At 40.1% G+C, this 26,269-nt stretch overlaps 1 protein-coding gene across 2 annotated transcripts in view; it reads right to left on the bottom strand.

Annotated features, from left to right (window-relative positions):
• LOC308507601 (ankyrin repeat domain-containing protein 26-like) overlaps positions 1-26,269 on the bottom strand; it is a 68,876-nt gene that overhangs the window by 11,665 nt on the left and 30,942 nt on the right. For both annotated transcript variants that reach the window (XM_081072805.1, XM_081072806.1), the window contains 3 exons: positions 20,045-20,273; positions 11,977-12,179; positions 10,544-10,769 (listed from right to left, as the gene is read on the bottom strand). In XM_081072805.1, the coding sequence (XP_080928931.1) occupies positions 10,544-10,769; positions 11,977-12,179; positions 20,045-20,273 (658 nt within the window). The remainder of the gene's footprint in view (positions 1-10,543; positions 10,770-11,976; positions 12,180-20,044; positions 20,274-26,269) is intronic.

Genomic DNA, 26,269 nt, shown 5'->3' with positions numbered 1-26,269 from the left:
GTATGTGCTTATGATTGGTAATTCTAACATCACCCCTATTGACAGGGTCCAGTTTAATGTATCTTGTATACAGTGTAACCTAAGTAATAGCATCAATTGGTCAAATGACAAAAGTAGAGCTATAGTTCTCCACCGATCATCTTTCATTATGGTACCTGTTAACATTTCAGGTCCTTGGTACTCGGACCTCAGAGGAGAATTCCCCTCCTTTCTAGCTCTGTTCCATTTGCTACTGCCTTTTGTAATAATCTTTGTTGGTGTTCTTCTATTCATGTGTTTTACTCCGTTGCTCAGAAAGATAATACTCAAGGGCTTCATCAATCTCCAAACAAATGTTCATGAGTTGAGATTATCTGCCCAGGTTCACCGTGTCACTGACACCCGTGTATAAAGCCCGTACAATGGGTCGGCAGCCAAAGACGGGTAAGGATTTGGTAAGAATGTACATAACCTAAGACAGGAACCGTTCGCTAGAGGGATGGTCTCCTATGATGGGTAAATGGACATATCTGTACCAACCACCTAAGCCAGGCGCGCGACCCTTGTGTTAATTTTATATATATATATATATATATATATATATATATATATATATATATATATATATATATATATATATAAACAAAGAAGGGGGACCTGTGGGAAACCGTGCTGAAGTGCTAGCAGGTGTTGTTTTGTGAAATGTTGAACCTTTGACTTCCTTGAGTGGTTTGTGCTCCCAGCAAGGCAAAACTTGCTACTTTGAGAACACAGAACTAGACAAGGTCAGGAAGTGTGCAGCTGGCCAAAAAACAGGCCCTTGTGTATTACCTTTATTGTAACTACTAGATTGCAGACAGTTCTGTTACTTTTTGATGCCCAGAGTATATAAGCTGCAAAAATAAACTTGGACTGAGGCATTCTACTTAGAACTGCAGCAGTCAACTTAGAACTGCAGCAGTCAACTTAGAACTGCGGCAGTCTACTTAGAATTGCCTGCCCTCCCGATCCCATCTTTGTCTCTCTTCTTTTTTCTCAATCCTCACTCCCCACTTCAGGGAGTGTTCGTCTCATCGGCAGGCACCGACAGGGGAAGACAAATTTGTTTTCCAATATTTGCATAACACTTTTTTTTGTGAATGGCCTGATAGAAAGGGCTTATAACGTGAATAATGTGACAACAACATCACCAGACAGACCGTGTAAAATCAATAACTAAATACCATAGGAAGGGAAAAGACTTTCATGAAACAGTTTTAAGTTATTGTTAATCAACAATATAAAATGTAAATCACATTTTTACACGACTTGAATTGAGGAACTACCAACGTAGCATTATTATTATTTTCCCCCAAAACAGCTCTTTTCTTAAATATTTACTTCAGCACTTTCTATCGTGTTTCCCCGAAAATAAGATGTAGCTGGACCATCAGCTCTAATGCGACCTTTGGAGCAAAAATTAATATAAGACCCGGTCTTATTTTAACATAATATAAGAACGGGTCTTATGTAATATAAAATAATATCAGACCAGGTCTTATACTAATTTTTGCTCCAAAAGACACATTAGAGATGATGGTCCAGCTATGTCTTATTTTCGGGGAAACACGGTATGTTTATTTCTAGGTGAGGAGTGTGTTCAGATGGTGGAAGTAGCTTGAAGTCCAACATGAATAAGGACAACATTTCTGCAGTCTTATTTATACTTTCCATTTATCAAATATATAGAAAGGTGAGAAAATTATACACAAAAAATGTATCAGCAAACTTTAATTCAAAGGATTTCAACTAGAAGGATTTTCTCATTACTGGCAGTTCTCACTAGACTACGTCTCGGAGAAAGCTCAGGTTCCACTGGGGACACCCATGGGATAGCACAGCTTAGGAGTCTGCATCCCTCCTTTAGCTAGGTAGCTCTACACGTCTCTGCTTTGGTTTGTTTTGTGTTAATTGGGGACTACTGAGGAACAGTTTGCTTTTCCTGGATGTCAAATTGTTCTTTTTTTCAATCTAGTTGTGGATTGTACATCTCACTGGCCAATGTGGGACTTGAACCGGTTACCTTGGTGTTATGGGCACCTCGCTCCAACCACTGAGCCAACAGGCTCCCCACCAGCAGCCCAATTCCAAGCTCAACCCATTGCTTCTCACGGGTCTATGTGGGAATCGAACTGTCAACCTTGGTGTTATGAGCACAGTGCTCCAACCACTGGGCCAACCGGCTGCCCACCATGGTTCATCTCCAAGTTCAAGCCATTGTTTTCAATCTAGCGGTGGAGGGCGCAGTTCACTGGCTCATGTGGGAATCGAACCCACAACCTTGTTGTTAAGAACTTGCACTCTAACCAACTGAGGCAACTGGCCACCCTTGGTCTCTGTTTTTATATACCGTGTTTCCCCGAAAATAAGACCTAGCTAGACAATCAGCTCTAATGCATTTTGGAACAAAAATTAATTAAGACCCGGTCTTATTTTACTATGATATAAGACCGCGTATGATATATGATATGATGTGACGTGACGTGACCGGATCTTACATTAATTTTTGTTCCAAAAGACACATTAGAGCTGATTGTCCGGCTAGGTCTTATTTTTGGGTAAACAGAGTCATTAAACAAAAAAAATTTTCTCAAAGAACGGTACTATTCTTTGATAAAAAGAATATTTTTCAGGTCTGAAAGTCACTGATTTAGTGAAAGTCCCTAATTTTGCATAAGAGGCAACCAAGACTCACAGAGATTATATAGGTCACCTGAGGTCACCAAACCAAGGAGCTGCGGGCCAGGAATGGGATAAGTCTCCCTATTGAGGCTAGCCTGCTATGCCAGCTACTGCCTCATATTCCGGAAAATTCCATCAATTTCTGAGTACAACTCAAAGAATATGAATATGTAAAACTTTGTCATGTAGCTCAATAATGTTAAAGCATGAGAAACAAAATAGTAGCTTTCTAACTCAAGTATTATCTTTAAAGTCATTAATAAAAATAAAGACAGATTAATATCACAAGTCCTATTAACAGAAGTCAAACACACTCAATTTATAAAGCATAAACATTTCTAAACACAGAAAAGGGAACTTGAAGGAGAAAATCATGAGTTAAAGAAAGCAAACTCAAGTTGAGGAAATTCTTCCTTAAAATGACTTGTCTTTTCCTCAGAATCAAATTTGGCTGACCAATATAAACCAACACAGGTAATATTCATGGTGGGGGTTAAATATAGCGAAATGGGAAACACAAAACAGATTTCTCTTTACCATCTAGTGCACTTGTGTCCAACCTCACATCATCACAACTGCATCATCAGTCTTTCCAGTGTTCCCTAGTGATTTGGGACACTTATCTCTGGATCTCGACAGAGTGGGGCTTTTCCATCTCTTATTCAGCCCTGCATGATTGGGCAACCCAACGCCTCACAAGGGAACAACGTTGGCCTTGGAATGAGGGCATTGACTTTAACATAAACAATTTTCCAATTTATGAGGAAATACTGAAAACTAAACACCTCTTTCCTACCAAAAAATAATTAAAGGAAAAATGTCCACAAGCATATTCTCTCTCATTGCTCCTGCCTTTACACTCTTTCATCTTCTGATTTCTGTGGTGAAACCACTGAGAACATTTTAATTGTGCATCATGCTTAAGAATTTACAGAAGCGTTGGCCATTCACTTTCTTTTTGTACCCAGTCCTTCCTCCAGGTTCACCTCTTTGAAGGACTTGGACTCCATTTAGCCGAAGGGCTGTCCGAAAATCCTTGGCTTTGTTCTCCTATGATTTATTAAGGGGAAGCTAAATGAAAACACAAGGTTGGAGCTCCATTTAGAACAGGCCTGTGCTATGTTTCTCTGCATTAAGAAGGCCACAGTTGTTAGATGGTTGGGGGGGAGGGGGTTGGAGATGGGGGGAAGGGTGAAGGGATTGGGGGGCGGTTGGTGACCACAGGATGGCCTCAGGGTCTTTTAAGAATTACTTTGGGGAACTTACTCAATAGTGTTTGGGGATTTTGTTGGGTGTCCAATGGACATGTGTCCTGTTTGGGAGACCACCTCAGGGATGCGGTGGATGCTTGGTCATGGCATTGTACACCAGAGACTGGACATTAATGAATGCCAACTATAATTTTATGTGTATAATGTGATGGCTCGGTGTGAGGTCGGGGTGGTGGTGGATGGGGAAAGGGGGGTTCACGTTGTGAGGGATGTAAAAATAAAATAAAACTAAAAAAAAAAAAAGGAGGCCACAAAACACCATCAAAACCACAAACCACCTTGCATTGATCAAAATGGATATTCTTTGGAATGATGTAAACATCATGTCAAGAGAGACAACCCCTTTCTATCTCCACGATATCTACAACTCATCGGGCATCTATAGCCCAAGAAAGGATCTTCTGCTCAACACACTACGATTCCTTAAAAGACCACGCATCTGTAAAAGGGAAGGAGGGTGCACTGGATGTGAAAGGGAGGCAGGATGGAGGAAAGCACAGGGACAGCCCACAGCTGCAGTTCCAGGGGGACAAGGCTGAGCCTGAAGCCCCAGCAAAGGCAGTGGCGGTGGAGGGGACGGGGTGCAGCTCCCACATCACTGCCCAGGGGAGGCTAAGCGGGGCAGCAGCAGCATCCCCCCACCCCTCTCCAGATGCAGCAGTGCTGGCACCACCAGGGACCAGTAGCAGCAGCAGAAACAATTCTCCAGTCTCACGACCACACACAGTGCTACCAGTAGACATAGGGAACCAGGTAGCAGCTCAGCGGGCTCAAGAACAGGCCCCCCTCAACCACCCACTTCCCCCACCTGCTTGGTGGTGGTGACCAGAGACCCTGGAGACCTGGATACAGTTGCAACACCCATCTCCCTGGTCACCCAGGCTTGGACTCCCACCCCCACAGCTAAGCCCCCGCCCCTGGACCTCCCATACTCAAGGAGCACCTGTGGGAGAAAACAGAAACTATACTCTTGTACCATCTACTAAAAACAAAAGAAAGACCCCTAATTATATACCTGTTTAATTGTTCAAATCGAAATGTACCTACATAAGAAAGTATTCACTACTTCAAATGGGCCTGTAGAGGAACAAGCCACTCAGCAGCATGAAGAAGCAATGTGACATGGTTAACACTGAGAGAAGATGACACTTCTCCAGAAACCAAGTCAAAGTTACGGAAGATTGTGATCTCTGTGACCGAGATTTCAAAACAGCAGTCATGCTCTCTGCTCATCACACAGAACAGCTAAGAGACTTGTAGGAGGATGACTTGAAGGTGGGCAAACTGGGCGAGCAGGGGAAGTGGGAAGGGAGACGTGGCCCGCATCCATGGCTGCGGAGGTGCAGGTGGTCCCAGGACAGAACAGAGACCACAAGAGCCAGGAGGTGGGCTCTTTCCCTGTGTCCCACAGCTCATCTCCCTGCCCAGAGAGCAGCATATCCAGAGTTTGAGGCAGTAACCTCACCTGAGACCTCCAGCTGGGCCCTAGGTAGGACAAAGGAAGTAAGCACCATACCTGGGCCCCTCCCCCGACTCTCCCAATCCTACCCCCACCCTTCCAGAGACTCACGCTGGCCCCTGATCTGAGGAGTAGTGTCAGATTACAGAGGACCCATAGTGCTCAGGATCTGGGAGGACCCGGTTTGTAGCTACTGCGACCCAGGGAAGAAGCTGGGAAGTGTGTGACACTGCTGGGCTGAGAGAGAGAAGACTCCTCCATCCCCAGTCCCCACCTTCTCTGACCTGCCCAGGGCAGGGCAATTACAACTGTGGAGACATGCCCAGGGGTTAGCAGTAGGCAGCAGTCGCAGCTCTGGGCTTTCAGCAGCTCAGAAATCTCCCACCACACACGCACACATGCACGCACGCACACACACACGGAAGGAGTGACCTAAGACTCAGGAGACCTGGGCACAGGGCTGGTTGTGTTACTCTCAGTGCGCATATGTGCAGGCAAGAACAGAAACTGCAGTGACTTTGTAGAAACTACCATCCAGACCCGATAGCCCCACTCATCTACATCTGCCATCCCAGGGTCACTCTGGGCACCAGGTGACCGGCTCTGCCTGAACAATACACAGAGGACTCTCTGGTACAGCAGAGGACGGCCTGGAGATTACTTGGTGGGCTTAAGCCAAGACTGGTGCTGGGTTTTTTTTTTGTTTTGTTTTTGTATCTTTGATATTTTTGCCTGTGTTGAGTGTGGGTTACTGGTTGTTTTCACACGTGAGTGTATTTGGTTTTGACTTTGTTGTTGCTGTTGTGCTTGGTGATTGGCTTTGTTCTGAAATTGCCCTACACCAGGGCCCAGCCCAAGAGTCACAAGATTCAACACCTCCTGACATCAACTCCAGACCCAACCAGAGTATTATTGGGTTTGACCTACAAGTGACACACCCAGAGGGAATTCTCTACAGGCACAAGAGCCCATAGAGGCCAAGTCTAATTGGAGTGGTCAACCCTCACGCAGCAGATCATCCACCGAGGGCAGAGCTAAGTCTCACAACTAGGCAGCCTAGGATCAACCCCACCTACTGACCAGACAAAAGCAATGGAAGTTCAACTTTACACAGCACAATATACACAACACCAGGGTCACCTTTGGAGCACACGCACAGGAGAATAGGGAAGTGGTGCAAGTCAGATATAAAGGACACACACTACATAAGATAAGCCAGCAAAGACCGAGAATCCTAGGGGATCTACCTAATACATCGAAGCAAACACGGAGAGTCAACCAGAATGGGGAAACAAAGAAACATGTCCCAAATAAAAGAACAGAAGAAACCTCCAGAATTGGAACCAAATGAAATAGAAGTAACCAACCTATCAGAGACAGAGTTCAGAACACTGACGATAAGAATGTTTAAAGAGCTTAGTGACGACATAAAGAAGGATAGAGAAATCATAATGAACAACCAGTTAGAACTAAAGAATACAACAAGTGAAATAAAGCACACGCTTGAAGGAATTACCAGTGGGTTAGATGAGTCAGAGAATCGAATCAGCGACTCAGAAGACAAGTTAACAGTGAACACACAAGCGGAACAAAAATAAATCCACGCCTATATGGCCATTTAATCTACGACAATGGAAGCAAGAATTTACGGTGAGGTAAAGACAGTCTTTTCAATAAATGGTGCTGGGAAACCTGGACAGACACATGCAAAAAGATGAAGCTGGACCACCTCCTTACACCATATACAAGAATAAATTGAAAATGGGTCAAAAACTTAAATGTAACATCTGATACCATAAAACTCCTAGAAGACAATATAGGAAGCAACTTTACATATATGACCCGGAGTAAGATTTTTACTGATACATCATCCCCTTGGGCTAGGGAAGTAACAGAAAAAATAAACATATGGGATTACATCAAACTAAACATTTTTTTCACAGTAAAGGAAATCATCATTACAACAAAAAAGGGTCCTACTGAATGGGAGAAGATATCTGCCATTGATATATCCAAACTTTATTAAAAAACTCACTCAACTCAGCTCCGAAAAAACAATCAAACCAATTAAAAAATGGGCAGAGGACATGAAGAGACATTTTTCTAAAGAGGACATACAGATGGCAAACAGACATATGAAGAAATGCTCAACCTCACTAACCATCAGAGAAATGCAAATAAAAACCACATTGAGATACCACCTCACCCCAGTCAAAATGGTTATCGTCAATAGATCAACAAACAACAAGCGCTGGTGAGGATGTGGAGAAAAGGGAACCCTTGTGCACTGTTGGTGGGACTGCAGATTGCTGCAGCCACTATGGAAAACAGTATGGAGGTATCTCAAAAATCTGAGAATGGAACTACCTTATGACCCAGCAATTCCACTCCTAGGCATCGATCCGGAGAAATCCAAAACTCTAATTCAAAAAAATGTATGCACCCCTATGTTTATTGCAGCTCTATACACAATAGCCAAGATATGGAAACAATCAAAATGCCCATCGGTAGAGGACTGGATTAAGAAACTGTGGTACATTTATACAATGGAGTATTACGCAGCCATAAAGAAGAAGGAAATCTTACCATTTGCAACAATATGGATGGACCTAGAGGACATTATGTTAAGTGAAATAAGTCAGACAGAGAAAGACAAATACCTTATGATCTCACTTATATGTGGAATCTAAAGAAAACAAGAAATGAGTGAACTAATCAGAAACAGTCTCAGAGACACAGAGGAAAAACTGAAGGTTGCTAGATGGGAGGGGGGTGGGGATAAGGGGGAAGGTGAGGGGATTACAAAGCACAATCGATAACCCCAAGATTGCCATGGGGATACGAAAGTCAATTTGGTGAATGTAATCAATAATGTAAAGATTTTGTAGGGTATCTGATTACACTTGTCTCTTAGGGAGAGCACCTCAGAGATGATGTAGATGCCTGACAACTGCACTGTACACCTGAAGCTGAAGCTGAACAATAATGAATGTTAATGTTAACTACAATTGTTATACACACACACACATATATATGTATGTATATATATGTTTACAAGAAGTAGAGTACAGCCTGAGGGATAGAGGCAGTGGAAATGTAATGGCTGTATGTGATGTCAGAGGGGTCGTTGATGAGGGGAGAGGGGTCATCATTATGTGAGGCATACAAATTATAAATGTGTAACTATTACATTGTTTTGTACACCTGAAACTAATAATAAAAAAGAGTTAAAAATAGTAATACTCATTCACTGAAAAAAAAGAAGACACCCAGAACTAGTTTCTGCACAGTAAAACAAACAAACAAACAAAAATAGCACTTCTTGATGACTTTCAGGCACATATATAACACCTGTCAATCAGCAATCTGGCCCTCAGCTTAAAATAACCCAGTTCAACACAGTCGAGTAGTGGCCAAAGAGAAACAGGGCTGAGCTATTTTCAGCTGTAGCCCCAGCAAGAAGCTGAGTATATTATATACTATATTATATAAAATACTATATGTCAATAGTCAAAAGACATACAGTATTTACTTCTAGGGCCAAAGATTAGCACGAACCAGGGAAAGCTTGTTCACCTGAAACTAACGACATACATTATACTTCACTTAATTTTTCAAATACAAAGGAGATAACAGACTCTCTGCCACATATTATATACTCCCCCATGAAAGAATTATTATTTCATTATCCTTTTTATGCCTACTGCTGCCTAGAGAAAAAAAATCAAACTCACTTAAAGCCCTCCTCAATTTGACCTCCACTAACCGTTTTAAACTGATTTTCTATATTGTATGCTGCATATAAATTAGACCAATTGTTCCGAGCAGATGATTTGTGCTTTCCTTCCTGTATTCTCCACGTTGCTTAAATGTAATAAACATTTTGGAGGGTAAAACAAAACAAAGTAACAGCATGAAGAATGTCACTGAGATATAACAACACTCACAAGGCAGTTCAATGAGTTCAGGAGTAAAATTAATGACCCGGAGGAGAACTTTATCAAAGAGATGGAAACTATGAAACAGAACCGAACAGAACTCCTGCTGGTCAAGAACTCAAGAATGAGTATTTTTAACAACCACGTCACACGAAGAAAACGAGTTGTGATTTAAAGACTCCCTAGCACTGCCACCTTATTCATCAATTACCCAAATGCTGTCAAGACATATAGACATAAGTGAACTTCATTTTAAAAATTCAATTATTTGCTTAATGTCCCTATTTAGAATATGTACAACTGTGAAGCAACTCATTTTAAAACACTGAAATAGATAGTGCTATGAATAAAATAAAAATTAAGGATATACTCTCTTGTTAGAAGATAACATTAACCATAAAAACAGAGACTAATCTTTCTGCAGTATTATAAGTTTGCCGAATTAATAAAAAGGATTATATCTGTTTCATTTAATAATAAACATCCATTTGTGGTTAGGTGTTTGGCCAGCCATCATTCACTTACACTTAGGGGAAGAAAAACTGGGATGCACAAAACTTTAAAATTTTTATGAATCATCTCCAACTAAAACCAATTAAGAAGCCAAAGCATCTCAAAGCATACCATTGGTTATTAGGCAATGATATTTAACATCTGTAATAAAATTTAAAGGCAAATTTTCAAGCATTTTAAATGTATCACTTTAGTTACATTTATTAAATAATAATAAATAACTCAACACATGAGAGCTCTAGGGACTTAAAAAAAGACTGTAAAATTTCTATCTCCTTTCTATGCATATTAGCACACATATTATGCCTTTTACTTCGTGTGCATTAGTCAATGAAACAACTCAAAATTTCATCAACGACAAACAAAGAAACAAAAACTCATAGACACAGACAACACTTAGTGGGTGAGGGGGGAGAGAGAGAGGTAGAAGAGGGAAAAGGGGGTCAAATACATGGCGATGGAAGGAGAACTGACTCGGGATGGTGAACACACAGTGAAATATATACAAGATGTATTATGGAAATGTACACTTGAAACCCATATGATTTCACTAACCAATATCACCCCAATGAATATATAAGACAAAACAAAACAATATTATATCAAAGAAATAAAAAAGAAAGAAATCTGAAACGCAAGGGAAAGAAGCTAATATAACTAACCTTGGGACAGTAATACCCCATGATGTCATTTGAAGCCCGTGCGGTTGACTTAGGAATCACCAAATTTTCTCTTGGAGCAGGATTTCCACTGAGGAGTAACTCAGTATTCAAACTCCCAACACATGGTGGCTCAAGGACTCCCCTCCTAAGAGCAGTGCTGAGAAACTCCTTCGGCTGTTCCTTTGCGCGAAGATGGGTTCTAGCCTCTGCCAGTCTTTCATTAGCACTGTGAAGATTGTAAGACACAAAGCTTTGAATGTTATTTTTCCTGAATGACTTGCATTTTTTTCAAGCTGCCATAATAAATAGTAAAAGGAATTTCCCATTAAACAGCATTTTAACATTGAAAATGCATCAGGGCAGACCTACCATGCACAAGGATAGGTTTCAAATTACCCTAAAGAAGCACATATGTTTCTATGGGGATGCCAGACTAAGAAGAAATTCAAAGTAGGGAGGGGAGGAAACGGGCTATCAGTGACATCCACGGCTTCACAGATAATACTTGCTGCCTTCTGCAATGGCTGAACCAATAAGATTCTTGAGGATTGCCATGAGACATACATAGCAAACGAGTTTAGAATTTTTTAAAAATCCCACCAAGATATTTTCAAGCCTTTGCAGTCACCGCCCTTGGGTAACGCCCTCATTACCATGAGGACTGAGGTGTCATGGAGAACAACAGCCTCTGGGGGAGAAGGAGGGAGCCTGGTGGGTGACCCTACTGAACTGAAACCGCTCAGCAGGCCTGTAGCTTATAATATAACACTGTGGCCAAGGCGCTGGGCGTGGGCTCTGCGCTTTCTGTCTTCCACACACCCCCTCAGGCTCACCACCTTATCTTTTTAGCCACTTCTTGGGTTATACTACCCTCACCCCTACGTTGTTAATCCTCTGCTATATTTCACATGTATGCCTTTGTGGACATCAGAAAGACTAGAAAGAAGAGCTTGTCTGAAAGCGACCTCTAGAGATAATAACACAGAGCACAATGGAGACAGTACATGTACCAAGTGCCAGAACATGCGGAGTACTTAACCCTTTGGGTTTAAGTTGTTATCTTATAATAAATAGTTACCTCATTAAAAACTATTTAGGGGAATTCTGACAAGAAATTTTATAATAAATAGCGTTGTCTAAATCATAAAGCTTCAAAAACACTTTGCTTAAAGACTGGTAGATCAGATTAACTCTATGAAAACCGCGAGAAGGAAAAATACAATCATGTAAAACCAAAAATGGAGAGAGATGCAAATGTCCTGAACTAACTAACATTTTAAAAGTAATTTATTCACTAACATCATTTTCCAAAATTATACTATTTAGTAAGCTTTCATTTCCTATCAATCTCGGGAATCTGCCTGGATAAAAATTATACTTTAGAGGCAAATTAATGAGCTCGATTGATTTTCTCTGAATTTGTTTGGACTTACTTGTTTAGTTTGTTTTCCAATAATGTGATAAGTTTTAATTCCTCTAGGTAGAGGTGTTTACATTCTTCCAATTCTATTTTACGAGAAGTTTCCACTTTGGAGAGTTCAGATTCCAGACGTTTAATTCTGAGTTCCATGTCACTTATGTAAGCGCCAACATGGTCATTTAACGGGTGTACGTTTTTTTGAGATGCTGCTTGTTCCTAAAGCCAACAGAAAGGATACATTTTAAAAATAATTATAAACTGAATAATTACAGTCTATTTGTATTCTTTAGTTTTAAGTCAATGATTTGGACGGCAATTTAAATGTAAAAAAAGCTGAAGTTTAAAATATTTATCATCAATACACAATGAAATAAATCTGAATCAGGAAAATATTTTGAATCATCTCATCTAACTATTCCAATAAGAGAATCAATTTTAAATTTTAAAAATTGAACAATATGACTTAATAATCTAAGAATATGGTGCATTTTATTTTCTTTATTTCCTAATAGTCTCGTTTTATATCAATTGGTCTTAAAAATCAAACGATTTTTCAGAAAGAACAAATCTCAAACATCAACTGAGTGACAATAATGATGGGAACTGAAATATTAAAAAGGAGAAGCAAATACCACCTTTGTTCCAGAAATCTAAAAAAAATAAAATAAAAACAACTGCCATTAAGGGGAGTAGAAGAATCACATACACTATGCATATTGAAAACGTAATTTGCAGCAAAATGAATTAAGGCGTGTTAAAAATTAATGAATTAACCTGTAAAAATAGATTTAAAAATTTTTTTCTACTACATCCTGTCTTGCTCAGTCTTCAATATCCCAGAATTTACTGTGTTCTGCTTCACTCTTTTCTACCACATTTGTGACTATATGAATTTTGAGGTTTAATAATTTTTATCTCCACTCTTTTTATTCTCACTTTTTCACATGACTTTTGTACTCCTTTCATAGATAATAACTCTTGTTTAAGATTGATTTTCTTCAATAAGCTATAGATACCTTTTTATAAAAAAACTTTTTAAAACAAATTTTTTTTTTATAACTGGGGAACACTGTTTTTTCCAGGACCCATCAGCTCCCTGTCAAGTAACAGTTTCCAATCTAGTTGTGGGATGCGCAGCTCAGCTCCAAGTCAAATTGTTCTCTTCAATCTACTAGTTATGGAGGGTACAGCTCACTGACCCATGCGGGAATCGAACCGGCAACCTTGGTGTTATGAGCACTGAGCTCTAACCACTGTACCAACTGGCCGGCCGCCCACTGGGGGCTCAGCTCCAAGCTCCAGCCATTGTTTTCAACCTAGTTGTGGAGGGTGTAGAAAACTGGTCCATGTGGGAATCGAACCATCGACCTTCGTTACCGAGGATTGTAACCAGCACGATGCTCTAACCATGGAGCCAACTGGCCACCCCACAGATGGAGACATTCTGAAGATGCAGTTTCCAGTTTTGCTTTGAGAGCATCATTCTGAATGAGTAAGATAGTATGATTTGGTTACGAAGGAAGTTGACTGAGAATAGTCTAACCCCAAACCAGTATCAACTTGTGAAATAAACTCAGTTGCCATAAAATGTCATCCATACTATAGTAGATCCTTGGAATGTGGAAACTTGAATTACTCAGAATGGAGAACAAAGAGAAAAGCACCAGGAGACTCAAAAATGTATCCTTTATTGTCATCAACTTTGCCACACAACATCTGTACTTGATTTTCTACGATTTCCTGAATGATTGGTTCATGTTTTTCTTCTATAAAATCACTGTAAGTCACCTCTGAGTTGATAGTCTCTCACCTGTTCCCCATTTTAACTGTCCATAATTTCTTACGAAGTTGTAGGGAGTTACGAGTAACTCATCTTGAGATAGTTAGGTCTCCGTCAGCTACAAATGTTTCATGGTAATTTGAATTGCTTTCAAGAAGAAATGATTCCCAAGGTTAAGGAGAAATCACATCTCACACTGTGATGTTTAGTGAGATGATCGCTACATTTTTTTCAACAACAAAAAAGTGTCTTAATTTGATAATGCTATCTTGTAATCCTCTCTTTCCACAATATACAAGAACATCCTAAACAGCAATAATAACAACAACAAATCTGCTGGAATTTCAGTGATACTGAGTTGGGTAGAACTACTTTCCTGTAGATACAATGCTTATTTTGTAAGATGAGGTGATTGGATAGATGTAGTGTTTTTAAAACATGGCTACAAATTCTTGACATTTCTCCATGAAATTCCCTCCCTTTTAACATGTGCTGGCCTTAGGAAGTAACTGGATTCTAGTGCATGGAATAGGGCAGAACTGCTGTGAGAATGCTATGCCTGCGGCAGAAAATGTGATATAGGTTCCATCTGACTTTCTCTCGGGAAGCTCGCCCTGAGAACCCAGCCACCATGTTGTGCAGATGAAGAAGCCCAGGACACACAGTGAGGCCTCCTACAGATGTTCGCGCTGAGACGGCCCCAGTGGGCGTCCCGGCCAAAACCCCGCTTCAACTGCTACACGTGTGTGTAACAGCCTTTAGATGATTCTCATTCGCAGCTTCATGGCAACGCAGCTGATGCCAAGTGGAACAGAAATGAGCTAGTCTGACTGAGCTTCACTCAACTGCATTACTGGTGAACAAAACAGATGCTGTTTTGAGCCACTAGCTTTTGAGTTGGTTTCTTGAGCAGCAATGAACAACTGGCATTGATACTGATATTCAAAATGGTGTGAGCCACAAAGAAAAGCAATCTAAAACCTGTAGGAGTGCCTTTCCACCAGGAGGTAGGTGGAACCCGAAAGGATGTGGAGAAGAATGAGAACGACACCCACAAGAGCCTCCAAGAGACGGTTATTGGGGGCTTGCGGGCCCCTAAAGAGGCTGGCCACAAAGACTTCTCAGCTAGTGAAGAAAATGAGTCTGAAATGCGGATGAAAGGGGACTCTTGCTGTGAAGTAACCAAGTAAAATCCATGAGATACATGAGCTAACGAAAGACTGTGAACTGTAAAGGAACCAGGACTTATTGTGTTCAAATGTGTTTCCCATTACAGCCTCTCCCACATGCCCTGTTGTAAAATCATGCTAAAATAAAGAAATGGCTTCTGAGTGAAGATCAAATTCGCTGTGCTCCCAGGAAGACATGATCTACGGATGAGGACAAGACTGTAAAGCCTTCCTCAAGACTTCGAAAGAGTTAAGGTGGGGCCTTAAATTCCTGGAAGGCTCTTAAGAGGAAAAGAATTTTATAGGCATGGTCCTACAACAGCTACAGGAAGCCCAAGAGCTTATCTCAAAACGATGTATGACGGTGGCTTTTCTAATGGCACGAACCCCAAGAAACTCTCACGCAACTCCAAGTTTTTAGGATAGTCAAGTAGCAAAAAACCACCTTGTTACCTTGGACTAATAAAAACCAAGAGAGTGAAAAATAGAGGAGGCCTGTGGGTCTTAGACATTTGGGTGGAGGAATGACGCTGAGGGAAGAGCTGCAAGCACAGGTCATTTCTTATGAAAAGGACAGAACAAAGAGCTCACAGGGGACAGCCAAGGGCCATGGAGAAGCATTGGCATGATTAGGACTAAGTCCTAATCAAAGAACGGACAGCACACATCAGGCTGTATTTCAGAATTGCTATGGACTAACGTGCCTTCCACTTTCTATTTCTGCAGGGGAAACTTCAGCAGTCGAGCAGAATGTTGGGTGTGTGGGTGGTAGATAACTTGTCTCTTCCTTTCTCATGTTTTCATATTGAAAGGAATTGTCCTCAAGGGGCTTTATCCTAGAAACCAAAACCCAGGCCCTTCACCCCCATTTGCACCAGACTAAGATGGTGAAATCTTAGATTCGAACCTGAGCCTGATGCCATTAAATTGAGACCTGTGGCGAGTATTGTGTAGGGATGAGTGTATTTTCCATGTGGGGGGAATGTAAAGAATTGTGGCCAGTGGACAGATCAAGGTGGTTTTTAAATGTGTCCGTAAATTTTGAAATATTCATTGCATAAAACCACTAGAATATGGGTCAACATTAGTGACTGGCTCCTAATGAACAGAATATGTTGAAAGACATTCCCTGTGAATTCCAAGACTCCTTCACAAAGGACAACACAACTCCTGTTGGTTATGTCTCTGAGGATCTGAACCTTGGAATCCAGCCCCGTGTTGTGGGGAGGCTCGGGCCACAATGCGAGCTGGGTGTTCAGGTGTAGGTCTTCCTGCTGTCTGCCCCAAACAAATCTTTTACTTGTTTCTGATTGATTAATTACTTCCTAATTTTTAACAGCTGTACTCTTGAAATGTTTTCTTTGGATGGGTGAAATATTTATTCCATTAATTATATATGAAGCTAAAGGTACAACTATGCATCTCAATGTGTTTCTGAGAATGTGGGATCTATGCCAAGAACAAGACTGGCACCAGTGTTTCAGAAAAGAACCGGGTCAAACAGAATCTACTTTTCAATTGCAAGATGATGGATTAGAGAGATTTCTAAAGAGGAAAGCAGATGGTCCAAGTTTCATCTTCTCCTTCCTAGACAGTGAAATCTATGGAAGAGGCTATGGATTAGGAGATAGACAAAATGAAGAAAGTTGTCCACCAAGTATCAGATCCTATTACCGACATTTGATGGAAATGGGAGTGAAAGGGAGGCACTGGGTTAAAGATTAATGTTTTGAATGAAGAAAACAAAAGGAATGAGTCGACTTTGTAAGCCTAATATCCCATCATGTCATAAGGTCACCAAGGTCTGCGGGCCAGAGGCTCCATCCAGAAGCAAAACATCTCCATAGAAGTGGAATTAAAGATATTCACCTACATTGACATTTTATTATTCCATAAGGCATCTGGTAATATGCAAGATGACTGGGGAAGCGTTCTCATAACATTTGATTTGGTAATGGCGTAAGGACAGATCTATAGACCAATAAATTGGAAAAGATGATCCAAAAATTAACCCTCATATATATAGTCAAGTGAATTTTGACAAGGGTGCCGAAAAATCCAGTTGGGCATGAACAGTCTTTTGAACTAACGATACTGGTTCTACTGGATATCCACATGCAAAAGAAAAATTAAACCTCTACATCATACCATATATAAAATTATTTCAAAAGGTAAAAACCAAAACTATAAAAGCTTTGAAGAAGCTTCATGTCTTCATGACTGGAGTTGGCAATTGTGTCTTAGATATGACAGTACCAAACAAAAGTAGATAACTGGACTTCATTAAAATAAAAAAAAAACTCTATGCTTTAAAGGACACCATTGAAAAACTGAAAAGGCAAGCTAATGAGAGGGAGAAATATTTGAAAATCCTATATCTGATAATCGATTTGTATCTAGGATATATAAAGAATTCTTACAATTCAACAAGAAAAAGACGAATCAATTTTAATGGGCAATGGAATTGAATCATCAGTTCTTCAAAGAAGTTATACAAATGGACAATAAGCAAGTGAAAAGATAGCTCAGCATCATTAGTCATCAGAAAATACATCAAAACCACAATATGGAGCAGAGAGTTCACTAGTGGTTCCCTAGGGCTAGGAAGAGTGGGAAGGGCAGACTGGCACACGGTGAAGGCTAACAGTACACAGATATTTTCCAGGGTGATGAAAATGTTGTAAAACTGATTGTGATGATGACTGCATAAAGCTTTGAATACACTAAAAGCCACTGCACTGCATACTTTAAATGAGTGAACTGCATGCTATGTTCATTACATCTCCTTGAAGCTGTTACGAAAGAAAGGAAGGAAGGAAGGAAGGAAGGAAGGAAGGAAAGAAGGAAGGAAGGAAGGAAGGAAGGAAGGAAAGAAGGAAGGAAGGAAGGAAGGAAGGAAGAGCAGTGCTGGCACCACCAGAGACCAGTAGCAGCAGCAGAAATACTTCTCCAGCCTCCACCCACAGCACAGTGCTACCAGGGCCACGGGGAACCAGGTGGGCTCAGTGGACTCAAGACAGGCTCTCCCTGACCACCCCCTTCTCCTGTTCCCTCCCACGGTGCTGGTGCCCAGACTCCCTGGTGATCTGGATACAGCGGCAACACCCATCACCCTGGTCACCCAGGCCAGCACTCCCACACTCACAGCTAAGCCCCCACACCTGGACCCCCCAGGCTCAAGTAGCACCAGTGAGAGACAACAGAAACTGTGCTATTGCATCAGCTACTGAAAAACAAAACAGAGACGTCTAATTATCTAGCTGCTGAATTGCTCGAATCAAAATGTACGTAAATAAGAAAGTGTTCACTACTTCAAATGAGCCTGCAGAAGAACAAGCTATCCAGCAGCATGAACAACCAAGGTGACATGGTAACACTGAGAGAAGATGACACTTCTCCAGAAACCAAGTCAAAGTCATGAAGATTGTGATCTCTGTGACCGAGATTTCAAAACAGCAGTCATGAAGAATCTCAATGAGATACAAGAAAACTCACAAGGCAGTTCAACGAATTCAGGAGTAAAATTAACGAACAGAAGGAGTACTTTATCTAAGATATGAAAACTATAAAAAAGGTCCAAACAGAAATCCTGGAGCTGAATGAAGAACTTAAGAAATGAGATTAAAAATGGACATTTTAATAACAATATTACACAAAGAAAACAAGTTGCTATTAAAGATGCCATATCATTGCCACCTCAGTCATCAATTATTCAAGTGATGCCAAAATGTACAGATATTGGAGTATTACGCAGCCATAAAGAAAAAAGAAATCTTACCATTTGCAACAACATGGATGGATCTAGAGAACATTATGTTAAGCGAAATAAGTCAGAAAGAGAAAGACAAGTACCATATGATCTCACTTATATGCGGAATGTAAAGAAAAGAATCAGTGAATGAACTAATCAGAAACAGTTCTGGGGACAAAGAGGAAAAAGCTGAGGGTTGTTAGATGGGGGGGGGATAAGGGGGACGGTGAGGGGATTAGAAAACAGTCGGTAACCACAAAATGGCCTCAGGGTTTTTGAAAAATAATTTCGGGAACGTAATCAATAATGTTGTAAAGATTTTGTAGGGTATCTGATGGACACAGGTCCCATCTGGGAGACCACCTCAGGGAAGATGTAGATGCTTGATCAATGTACTACTGTACGCCCAAAGCTGAACAATAATGAATGCCAACTATAATTTTATATATATAATGTGAAGGCTCGGTGCAAGGTCGGAGGGATAGTGGAAGGGGAAATGGGGGAGGAGGGGTTCACAGTGTGAGGGCAATAAATGATGAACGTCTAAGTATTACCTTGTCTTGTGCACCTGAAACTAATTAAAAAAAATTCTAGAGCTACAACTTCTATTTCTTTTTAATCTCCATTTAAAAAAAAAGATGTACAGATATAAGTGAACTTCATTTTAAAAATTCAAATATTTGCTCAATTTACCTCTTTAGAAAATGTACTGTTGCTTAGCAAGATATTTTATTTTATTATTACTTTTTAAGCAAAACATTTTAACTCATCAAAATAAAAAATGCTATAAGTAAAATAGAAATTAAGGATGTACTATTATGTACAAAGAGAACAACTTTTAACTTAGAAAGAACAAATTAATCTTTTCAGTGTTACAAGTTTGCAGAATTCATAACAAGGATTTACCTCGGTTTCATGGAAATAAGAAACATCAACATATAGTTAGTGAATGTCAATCATTCACTTACGCTTAGGGGTGGCAAAACTGGGCTGTAGGAAAACTAAAATTGTTATAAACCATCGCCAAATTAAAACCAATGCAGAAGTAAGCCAAAGCATCTCAAAGCATACCATTCGTTGTTAGGCAATAACATTTCATTTGTAAAATCTAATTGAAAAGCAGCTTTTCCAGAAATTTAAAATGTGTCAGTTAATTACATTTATTGAATACAGTTAATGACAGGTAGCTCTTAAAACATGGGAGATGCAGGGACTTACAAAAGATTGTAAAATTTCTGTCTCCTTCCTACATTAACACACATAATTATGCCTTTCACATTGTGTGCATTAGTCAATGAAACAACTGAGAATCTCACCAAGTTAAGAACAAGAATTATATCGGACATCTGAAACCCAAAGGAAAGAAGATAATATAACTAACCTTCATGAAGTAGGTGAACGTGTCATTATTATTAGAAGTCTGTGGGGTTGACCTAGGAATCACCGACTGTTCTCTTGGAGCGAGATTTCCTCGAGGTAGGAACCCATCACTTATCCTTCCAATACAAGGTGGCAGCAGGACAGGCCTCCCAGGAGCGCGGCTGAGTAAAGTGTTCCGTGGTGTCTTCATGAGAAGCTGGGCTCTCATCTCTGCCAGCGTGTCATTAGCACTGTGAAGATTGTAAGAACAAAGGCTTAGTATTTTATTTTTCCTGAATGACTTGCATTTTTTTCAAGTTGCCATAATAAATAGTAAAAGAAATTTCCCATTAAACAGCATTTTTTTTTAATTTTTTTTATTTTTATTTTTTTTTTGGTTTTTGAGAGCCCACTGGCCCATGTGGGAATCGAACCGGCAGCCTTCGGAGTTAGGAGCATAGAGCTCTAACCACCTGCACCACCCGGCCGGCCCCCATTAAACAGCATTTATCATTGAAAATGCGTCAGGGCAGACCTACCATGCACAAGGATAGGTTTCAAATTATCCTAAACAAGCACATATGTTTCTATGGGGATGCCAGACTAAGAAGAAATTCAAAGTAGGGAGGGGAGGAAAAGGGCTATCAGTGACATCCACGGCTTCACAGATAATACTTGCTGCCTTCTGCAATGGCTGAACCAATAAGATTCTTGAGGATTGCCATGAGACATACATAGCAAACGAGTTTAGAATTTTTTAGAAATCCCGGGGGAGATAAAAAAAAATGGCGGCGTGAGGTGAGCCTCTGTAACGCTCCCCTGGAATTTACAACTAATCGGACAACAATAACTCCACAAAGGACTCCTTGCACAGCAGACAGGCAAGACGAAGAGGCCGACTACTGAATTCACCTCCAGGTGGGTGAATCGCGCGAGCGGGGGAGGAGGGAGAGGAGAAGTGCGGAGACGAGCCGCGCGGGCGCAGGACACAGACCTAGCTCAGTGCTCGGAGCCCGCTGCTCCCGGAACTACCGCAGCTGCGGGAGAGGGAAGGACTCGGACTGCTAGGGCTCCGCTTACGGCCCACAGGGCTGAGGGGGCAGCATACAAAACCGCTGAACCCAACGATCACGGCAGACCTCGGAGCAAAGACTGAGGGAAGAGGGCTGAAATCGGTGGTTTAAGCCCTCACTGCCAAGCGGAGAACGGAAGCCTTAGGCAGGGAGACTAGCCGCCCCCTCCTTACCCTCCCAGAGCTCGCCCCGCCCCCACCAGCCCGGTGCTAGAAGCGATAAAGTAGCAGTGTCGGATCAAAGGACAGAATATTTGCTGCTCTGAGAACTGTGGACCGCAGACACAGATTCGCAGCTCAGCTAGTTCTGGCAAAGGGGAGGGAGCTGTGGAAGCAGGACTGGCTGTGGTGGTGGTCGCCGCCATTGCTCTGGGCCACCTCTCACAACTCACCCCGCCCCTGGCCCCACCTATCTGGGCGGATCCCTGCGGGAGTAAACAGAACTGCTGAAACAAACGGGCTCTGAATCTGGTGCACAAAGAGCTTTGGAACTCCAAAAGCTCTTCGCATACCTATCAACCTGTTGCAGAAGACACTCCTGTAGATGTCTAGGAAAAGAAATAGTAAATCAGTGATTGCCATGAATAACCAAGGCAACAAGATAGCTCAGAAAGAAAATGAAAAGTCTCCAGAAAAGGAACTTAGAGATACGGACCTTTGTGATTTAAATGACAGAGAATTCAAGATCGCAATTCTGAAAAAACTGAACGAGATGCAAGAAAACACAGAAAGGCAGTTTAATGAACTCAGAAACACAATCAAAGAACACCATGAACATTTTACAAAAGAGATTGAAATCTTGAAAAAGAACCAAATAGAATTTCTGGAGATTAAGAACTCAATAGAAGAAATTAACAATAAAATATCCAGCTTAGGTAGTAGAGTTGACCAGATGGAGGAAAGAATCAGTGACATCGAAGATAGGAACCTGGAATTTACACAGAGGGAAGAAGAAAGAGACTTGAGACTTAAAAGAAATGAAAGAACTCTACAAGAACTTTCTGACTCCATCAGAAAGAGCAATATAAGAATAATGGGCATACCAGAAGGAGAAGAAAGAGGGAAGGGAACAGAGAATATATTCAAACAAATCGTCGATGAGAACTTCCCAAAGTTGTGGACAGAACTGGATCCTCGAATCCAAGAAGCAAATAGAACACCCAATTACCTCAATCCCAACAGGCCTTCACCAAGGCACATTGTATTGAAGCTGTCTAAAATCAATGACAAAGAAAGAATCCTCAAGGCAGCCAGGGAAAAGAAGACGGTAACTTACAAAGGAAAGCCCATTAGATTATCATCAGATTTTTCAGCAGAAACTCTACAAGCTAGGAGGGAATGGAACCAAATATTCAAACTATTGAAAGAGAGAAATCATGAGCCAAGAATAATATATCCAGCAAAGATCTCTTTTAGATATGAAGGAGGAATAAAGACCTTTCCAGACATCCAGAAGCTGAGGGAATTTTCTAATACACAACCTGCACTACAAGAAATACTAAAGGAGGCTATTAGACCACCATCAACAGGGACAACTTGTGGCAACCGAAACATAAAAAGGGGGAGCGTAAAGGCCTGAACTGGAATATGGGAATAGAGAAAGTAAGCGTACTGAAGAAACTGGAATACTCTAAATATCAAACTTTCTTTTACATAAACTCAAGGGTAACCACTCAAAAAACATCCAATCTGAAATATATACTGTAATAAAAGAAGAAACAGAGGGAAACATCATAGAATACCACCACACAGAAATAACAGACAACAACAAAAAGGCAAAGAAACAATGGAGACACAGCCTTACCAGAAAACTAAAGACAGAATGACAGGAAATCCTCACATATCAATAATCACCCTAAATGTAAATGGACTGAACTCACCAATAAAGAGACACAGAGTAGCAGATTGGATCAAAAAACTAAACCCAACCATATGCTGCCTACAAGAGACACATCTCAGCTACAAGGACAAGCATAGACTCAAAGTGAAAGGGTGGAAATTGACACGCCAAGCAAATGGTACCCAGAGAAAATCAGGTGTAGCCATAATGATTTCCGATGAAACAGACTTCAGGGTGAAAAAGATAACAAGAGACAAAGATGGACATTTCATAATGGTAAAGGGGACTATACAACAAGAAGACATAACAGTCATCAATATTTATGCCCCCAATCAGGGAGCACCGAAATATACCAAGCAACTACTAACAGAACTAAAGGGAGAAATTGACCAAAACACAATTATACTAGGGGACTTAAATACATCATTGACAGCTATGGATAGATCATCCAAACAGAAGATAAATAACGAAATCGCAGCCCTAAATGACACATTAGATGAATTGGACATCATTGACATATATAGAGCACTTCATCCTAAAACATCAGACTATACATTCTTTTCTAGGGTACATGGAACATTCTGAAGGATAGACCATATATTGGGACACAAAATCAGCCTCAGCAAATTTAAGAAGATTGAAATCATACCAAGCATATTCTCTGATCACAAAGCTTTGAAATTGGATATCAACTGCAAAAAGAAAGCAGGAAAAAACACAAATACATGGAGATTAAACAACATACTATTAAAGAACGACTGGGTCAAAGAAGAAATTAGAGGAGAGCTCAAAAGATACATAGAAACAAATGACAATGAAAATACATCCTACCAAAATTTTTGGGATGCCGCGAAAGCAGTTTTAAGAGGGAAATTTATATCATTACAGGCCTATCTCAAGAAACAAGAAAAATCCCAAATAAATAACCTCATGTTACACCTTAAAAAACTAGAAAAAGAAGAACAAGCGAAACCCAAGGTCAGCAGAAGAAAGGAAATAACAAAAATCAGAGCAGAACTAAATGAAATAGAGAACAAAAAGACAATAGAAAAAATTAATGTGACAAAAAGCTGGTTCTTTGAAAAGATTAACAAAATCGACAAACCCTTGGCTAGACTCACTAAGATAAAAAGAGAGAAGACACTAATTAACAAAATCAGAAGTGAAAAAGGGGAAGTTATCGCGGACACCACAGAAATACAAAGGATTATCCAAGAATACTATGAAGGACTATATGCCACCAAATTTAATAACTTAGAAGAAATGGACAAGTTCTTAGAAACATATAGCCTTCCAAGGCTGAATCATGAAGAACTGGAAAATCTTAACAGGCCGATCACCAGTAACGAAATTGAATCAGTCATCAAAAACCTTCCCAAAATCAAAAGTCCTGGACCAGATGGCTTCACCAGTGAATTCTACCAAACCTTCAAAGAGGATCTAATACCAATCCTGCTCAAACTCTTCCAAAAAATTGAAGAAGAGTCAGTACTCCCTAACTCATTTTATGAGGCCAACATTACCCTGATACCAAAACCTGGTAAGGACAACACAAAAAAAGAAAACTACAGACCTATATCTCTGATGAATACAGATGCTAAAATGCTAAAGAAAATTCTAGGAAATCGAATACAACAATGCATTAAAAAGATTATTCATCATGACCAAGTGGGGTTCATCCCCGGGGCACAAGGATGGTTCAACATTCGCAAATCCATCAATGTGATACATCACATAAACAAAATAAAGGACAAAAATCATATGATTCTATCAATTGATGCAGAAAAAGCATTTGATAAGATACAACATCCATTTATGATTAAAACACTTACTAAAATTGGTATAGAAGGAAAATACCTCAACATAATAAAGGCCATATACGACAAGCCCTCAGCTAATCTCATAATTAATGGTGAAAAGCTGAAGCCCTTTGCTCTACGTTCAGGAACACGACAAGGATGTCCCCTATCACCTCTGCTTTTCAACATAGTGTTGGAAGTCCTCGCCAGAGCTATCAGGCAAGAGAAAGAAATAAAAGGCATCCAAATTGGGAATGAAGAAGTTAAATTGTCACTCTTTGCAGATGACATGATGCTATATATAGAAAACCCTAAAGACTCCACCGAAAAGCTATTAGAAACAATCAATGAATACAGTAAAGTTGCTGGCTACAAAATCAACGTACAAAAGTCCATTGCTTTCTTATATACCAACAATGAAATCTCAGAAAAAGAGATAGAAAAAAACAATTCCTTTTGCAATTGCAGCAAAAAGAATAAAATACCTAGGAATAAACTTAACCAAGGATGTGAAGGATTTATATGCTGAAAACTATAAGACATTTTTGAAAGAAATTGAAGAAGACACAAAGAAATGGAAAGACATTCCGTGCTCATGGATTGGAAGAATCAACATAGTTAAAATGGCCATATTACCCAAAGCCATATACAGATTTAATGCAATCCCCATTAAAATCCCAATGGCATTTTTTAAAGAAATAGAACAAAAAATCATCAGATTTGTTTGGAACCACAAAAGACCCCGAATAGCCAAAGCAATATTAAAAAAAAAGAACAATACTGGAGGTATCACACTCCCTGATTTTTCCTTGTACTACAGGGCTACAATAATCAAAACAGCTTGGTATTGGCGGAAAAACAGACACATAGACCAATGGAATAGAATTGAGAACCCAGAAATAAAACCACATAAATATGGACAGATAATTTTTGACAAAGAAGCTAAAAACATACAATGGAGAAAAGACAGCCTCTTCAATAAATGGTGCTGGCAGAATTGGATAGCTACGTGCAAAAGAATGAAACTGGACTGCTATCTGTCACCATGTACCAAAATTAATTCAAAATGGATCAAAGACTTAAGCATAAGACCTGACACAATAAACTGCATTGAAGAAAACATAGGTACTAAACTTATGGACCTTGGGTTCAAAGAGCATTTTATGAATTTGACTCCAAAGGCAATGGAAGTAAAAACTAAAATAAACAAATGGGATTATATGAAACTGAAAAGCTTCTGCACAGCAAAATAAACTATTGACAAAATAATGAGGCAACCAACTGAATGGGAGAAGATTTTCGCAAACAGTTCCTCTGATAAGGGGCTAATATCCAAAATATACAAGGAACTCATGAAACTCAACAACAAAAAAACAAACAACCCAATTGAAAAATGGACAGAGGACCTGAAGAGACATTTTTCCAAAGAGGATATACAAATGGCAAATAGACATATGAAAAAATGCTCAACATCGCTAATCATCAGAGAAATGCAAATGAAAACCACAATGAGATATCACCTCACCCCAGTCAGAA

Source organism: Rhinolophus hipposideros (assembly GCF_964194185.1).
Source record: "Rhinolophus hipposideros genome assembly, chromosome: 14".
In the NCBI taxonomy this organism is placed as follows: Eukaryota; Metazoa; Chordata; class Mammalia; order Chiroptera; family Rhinolophidae; genus Rhinolophus; species Rhinolophus hipposideros.
Note: the sequence above shows the minus strand (reverse complement) of the source record. Positions and strands in the feature narration are given on the sequence as shown.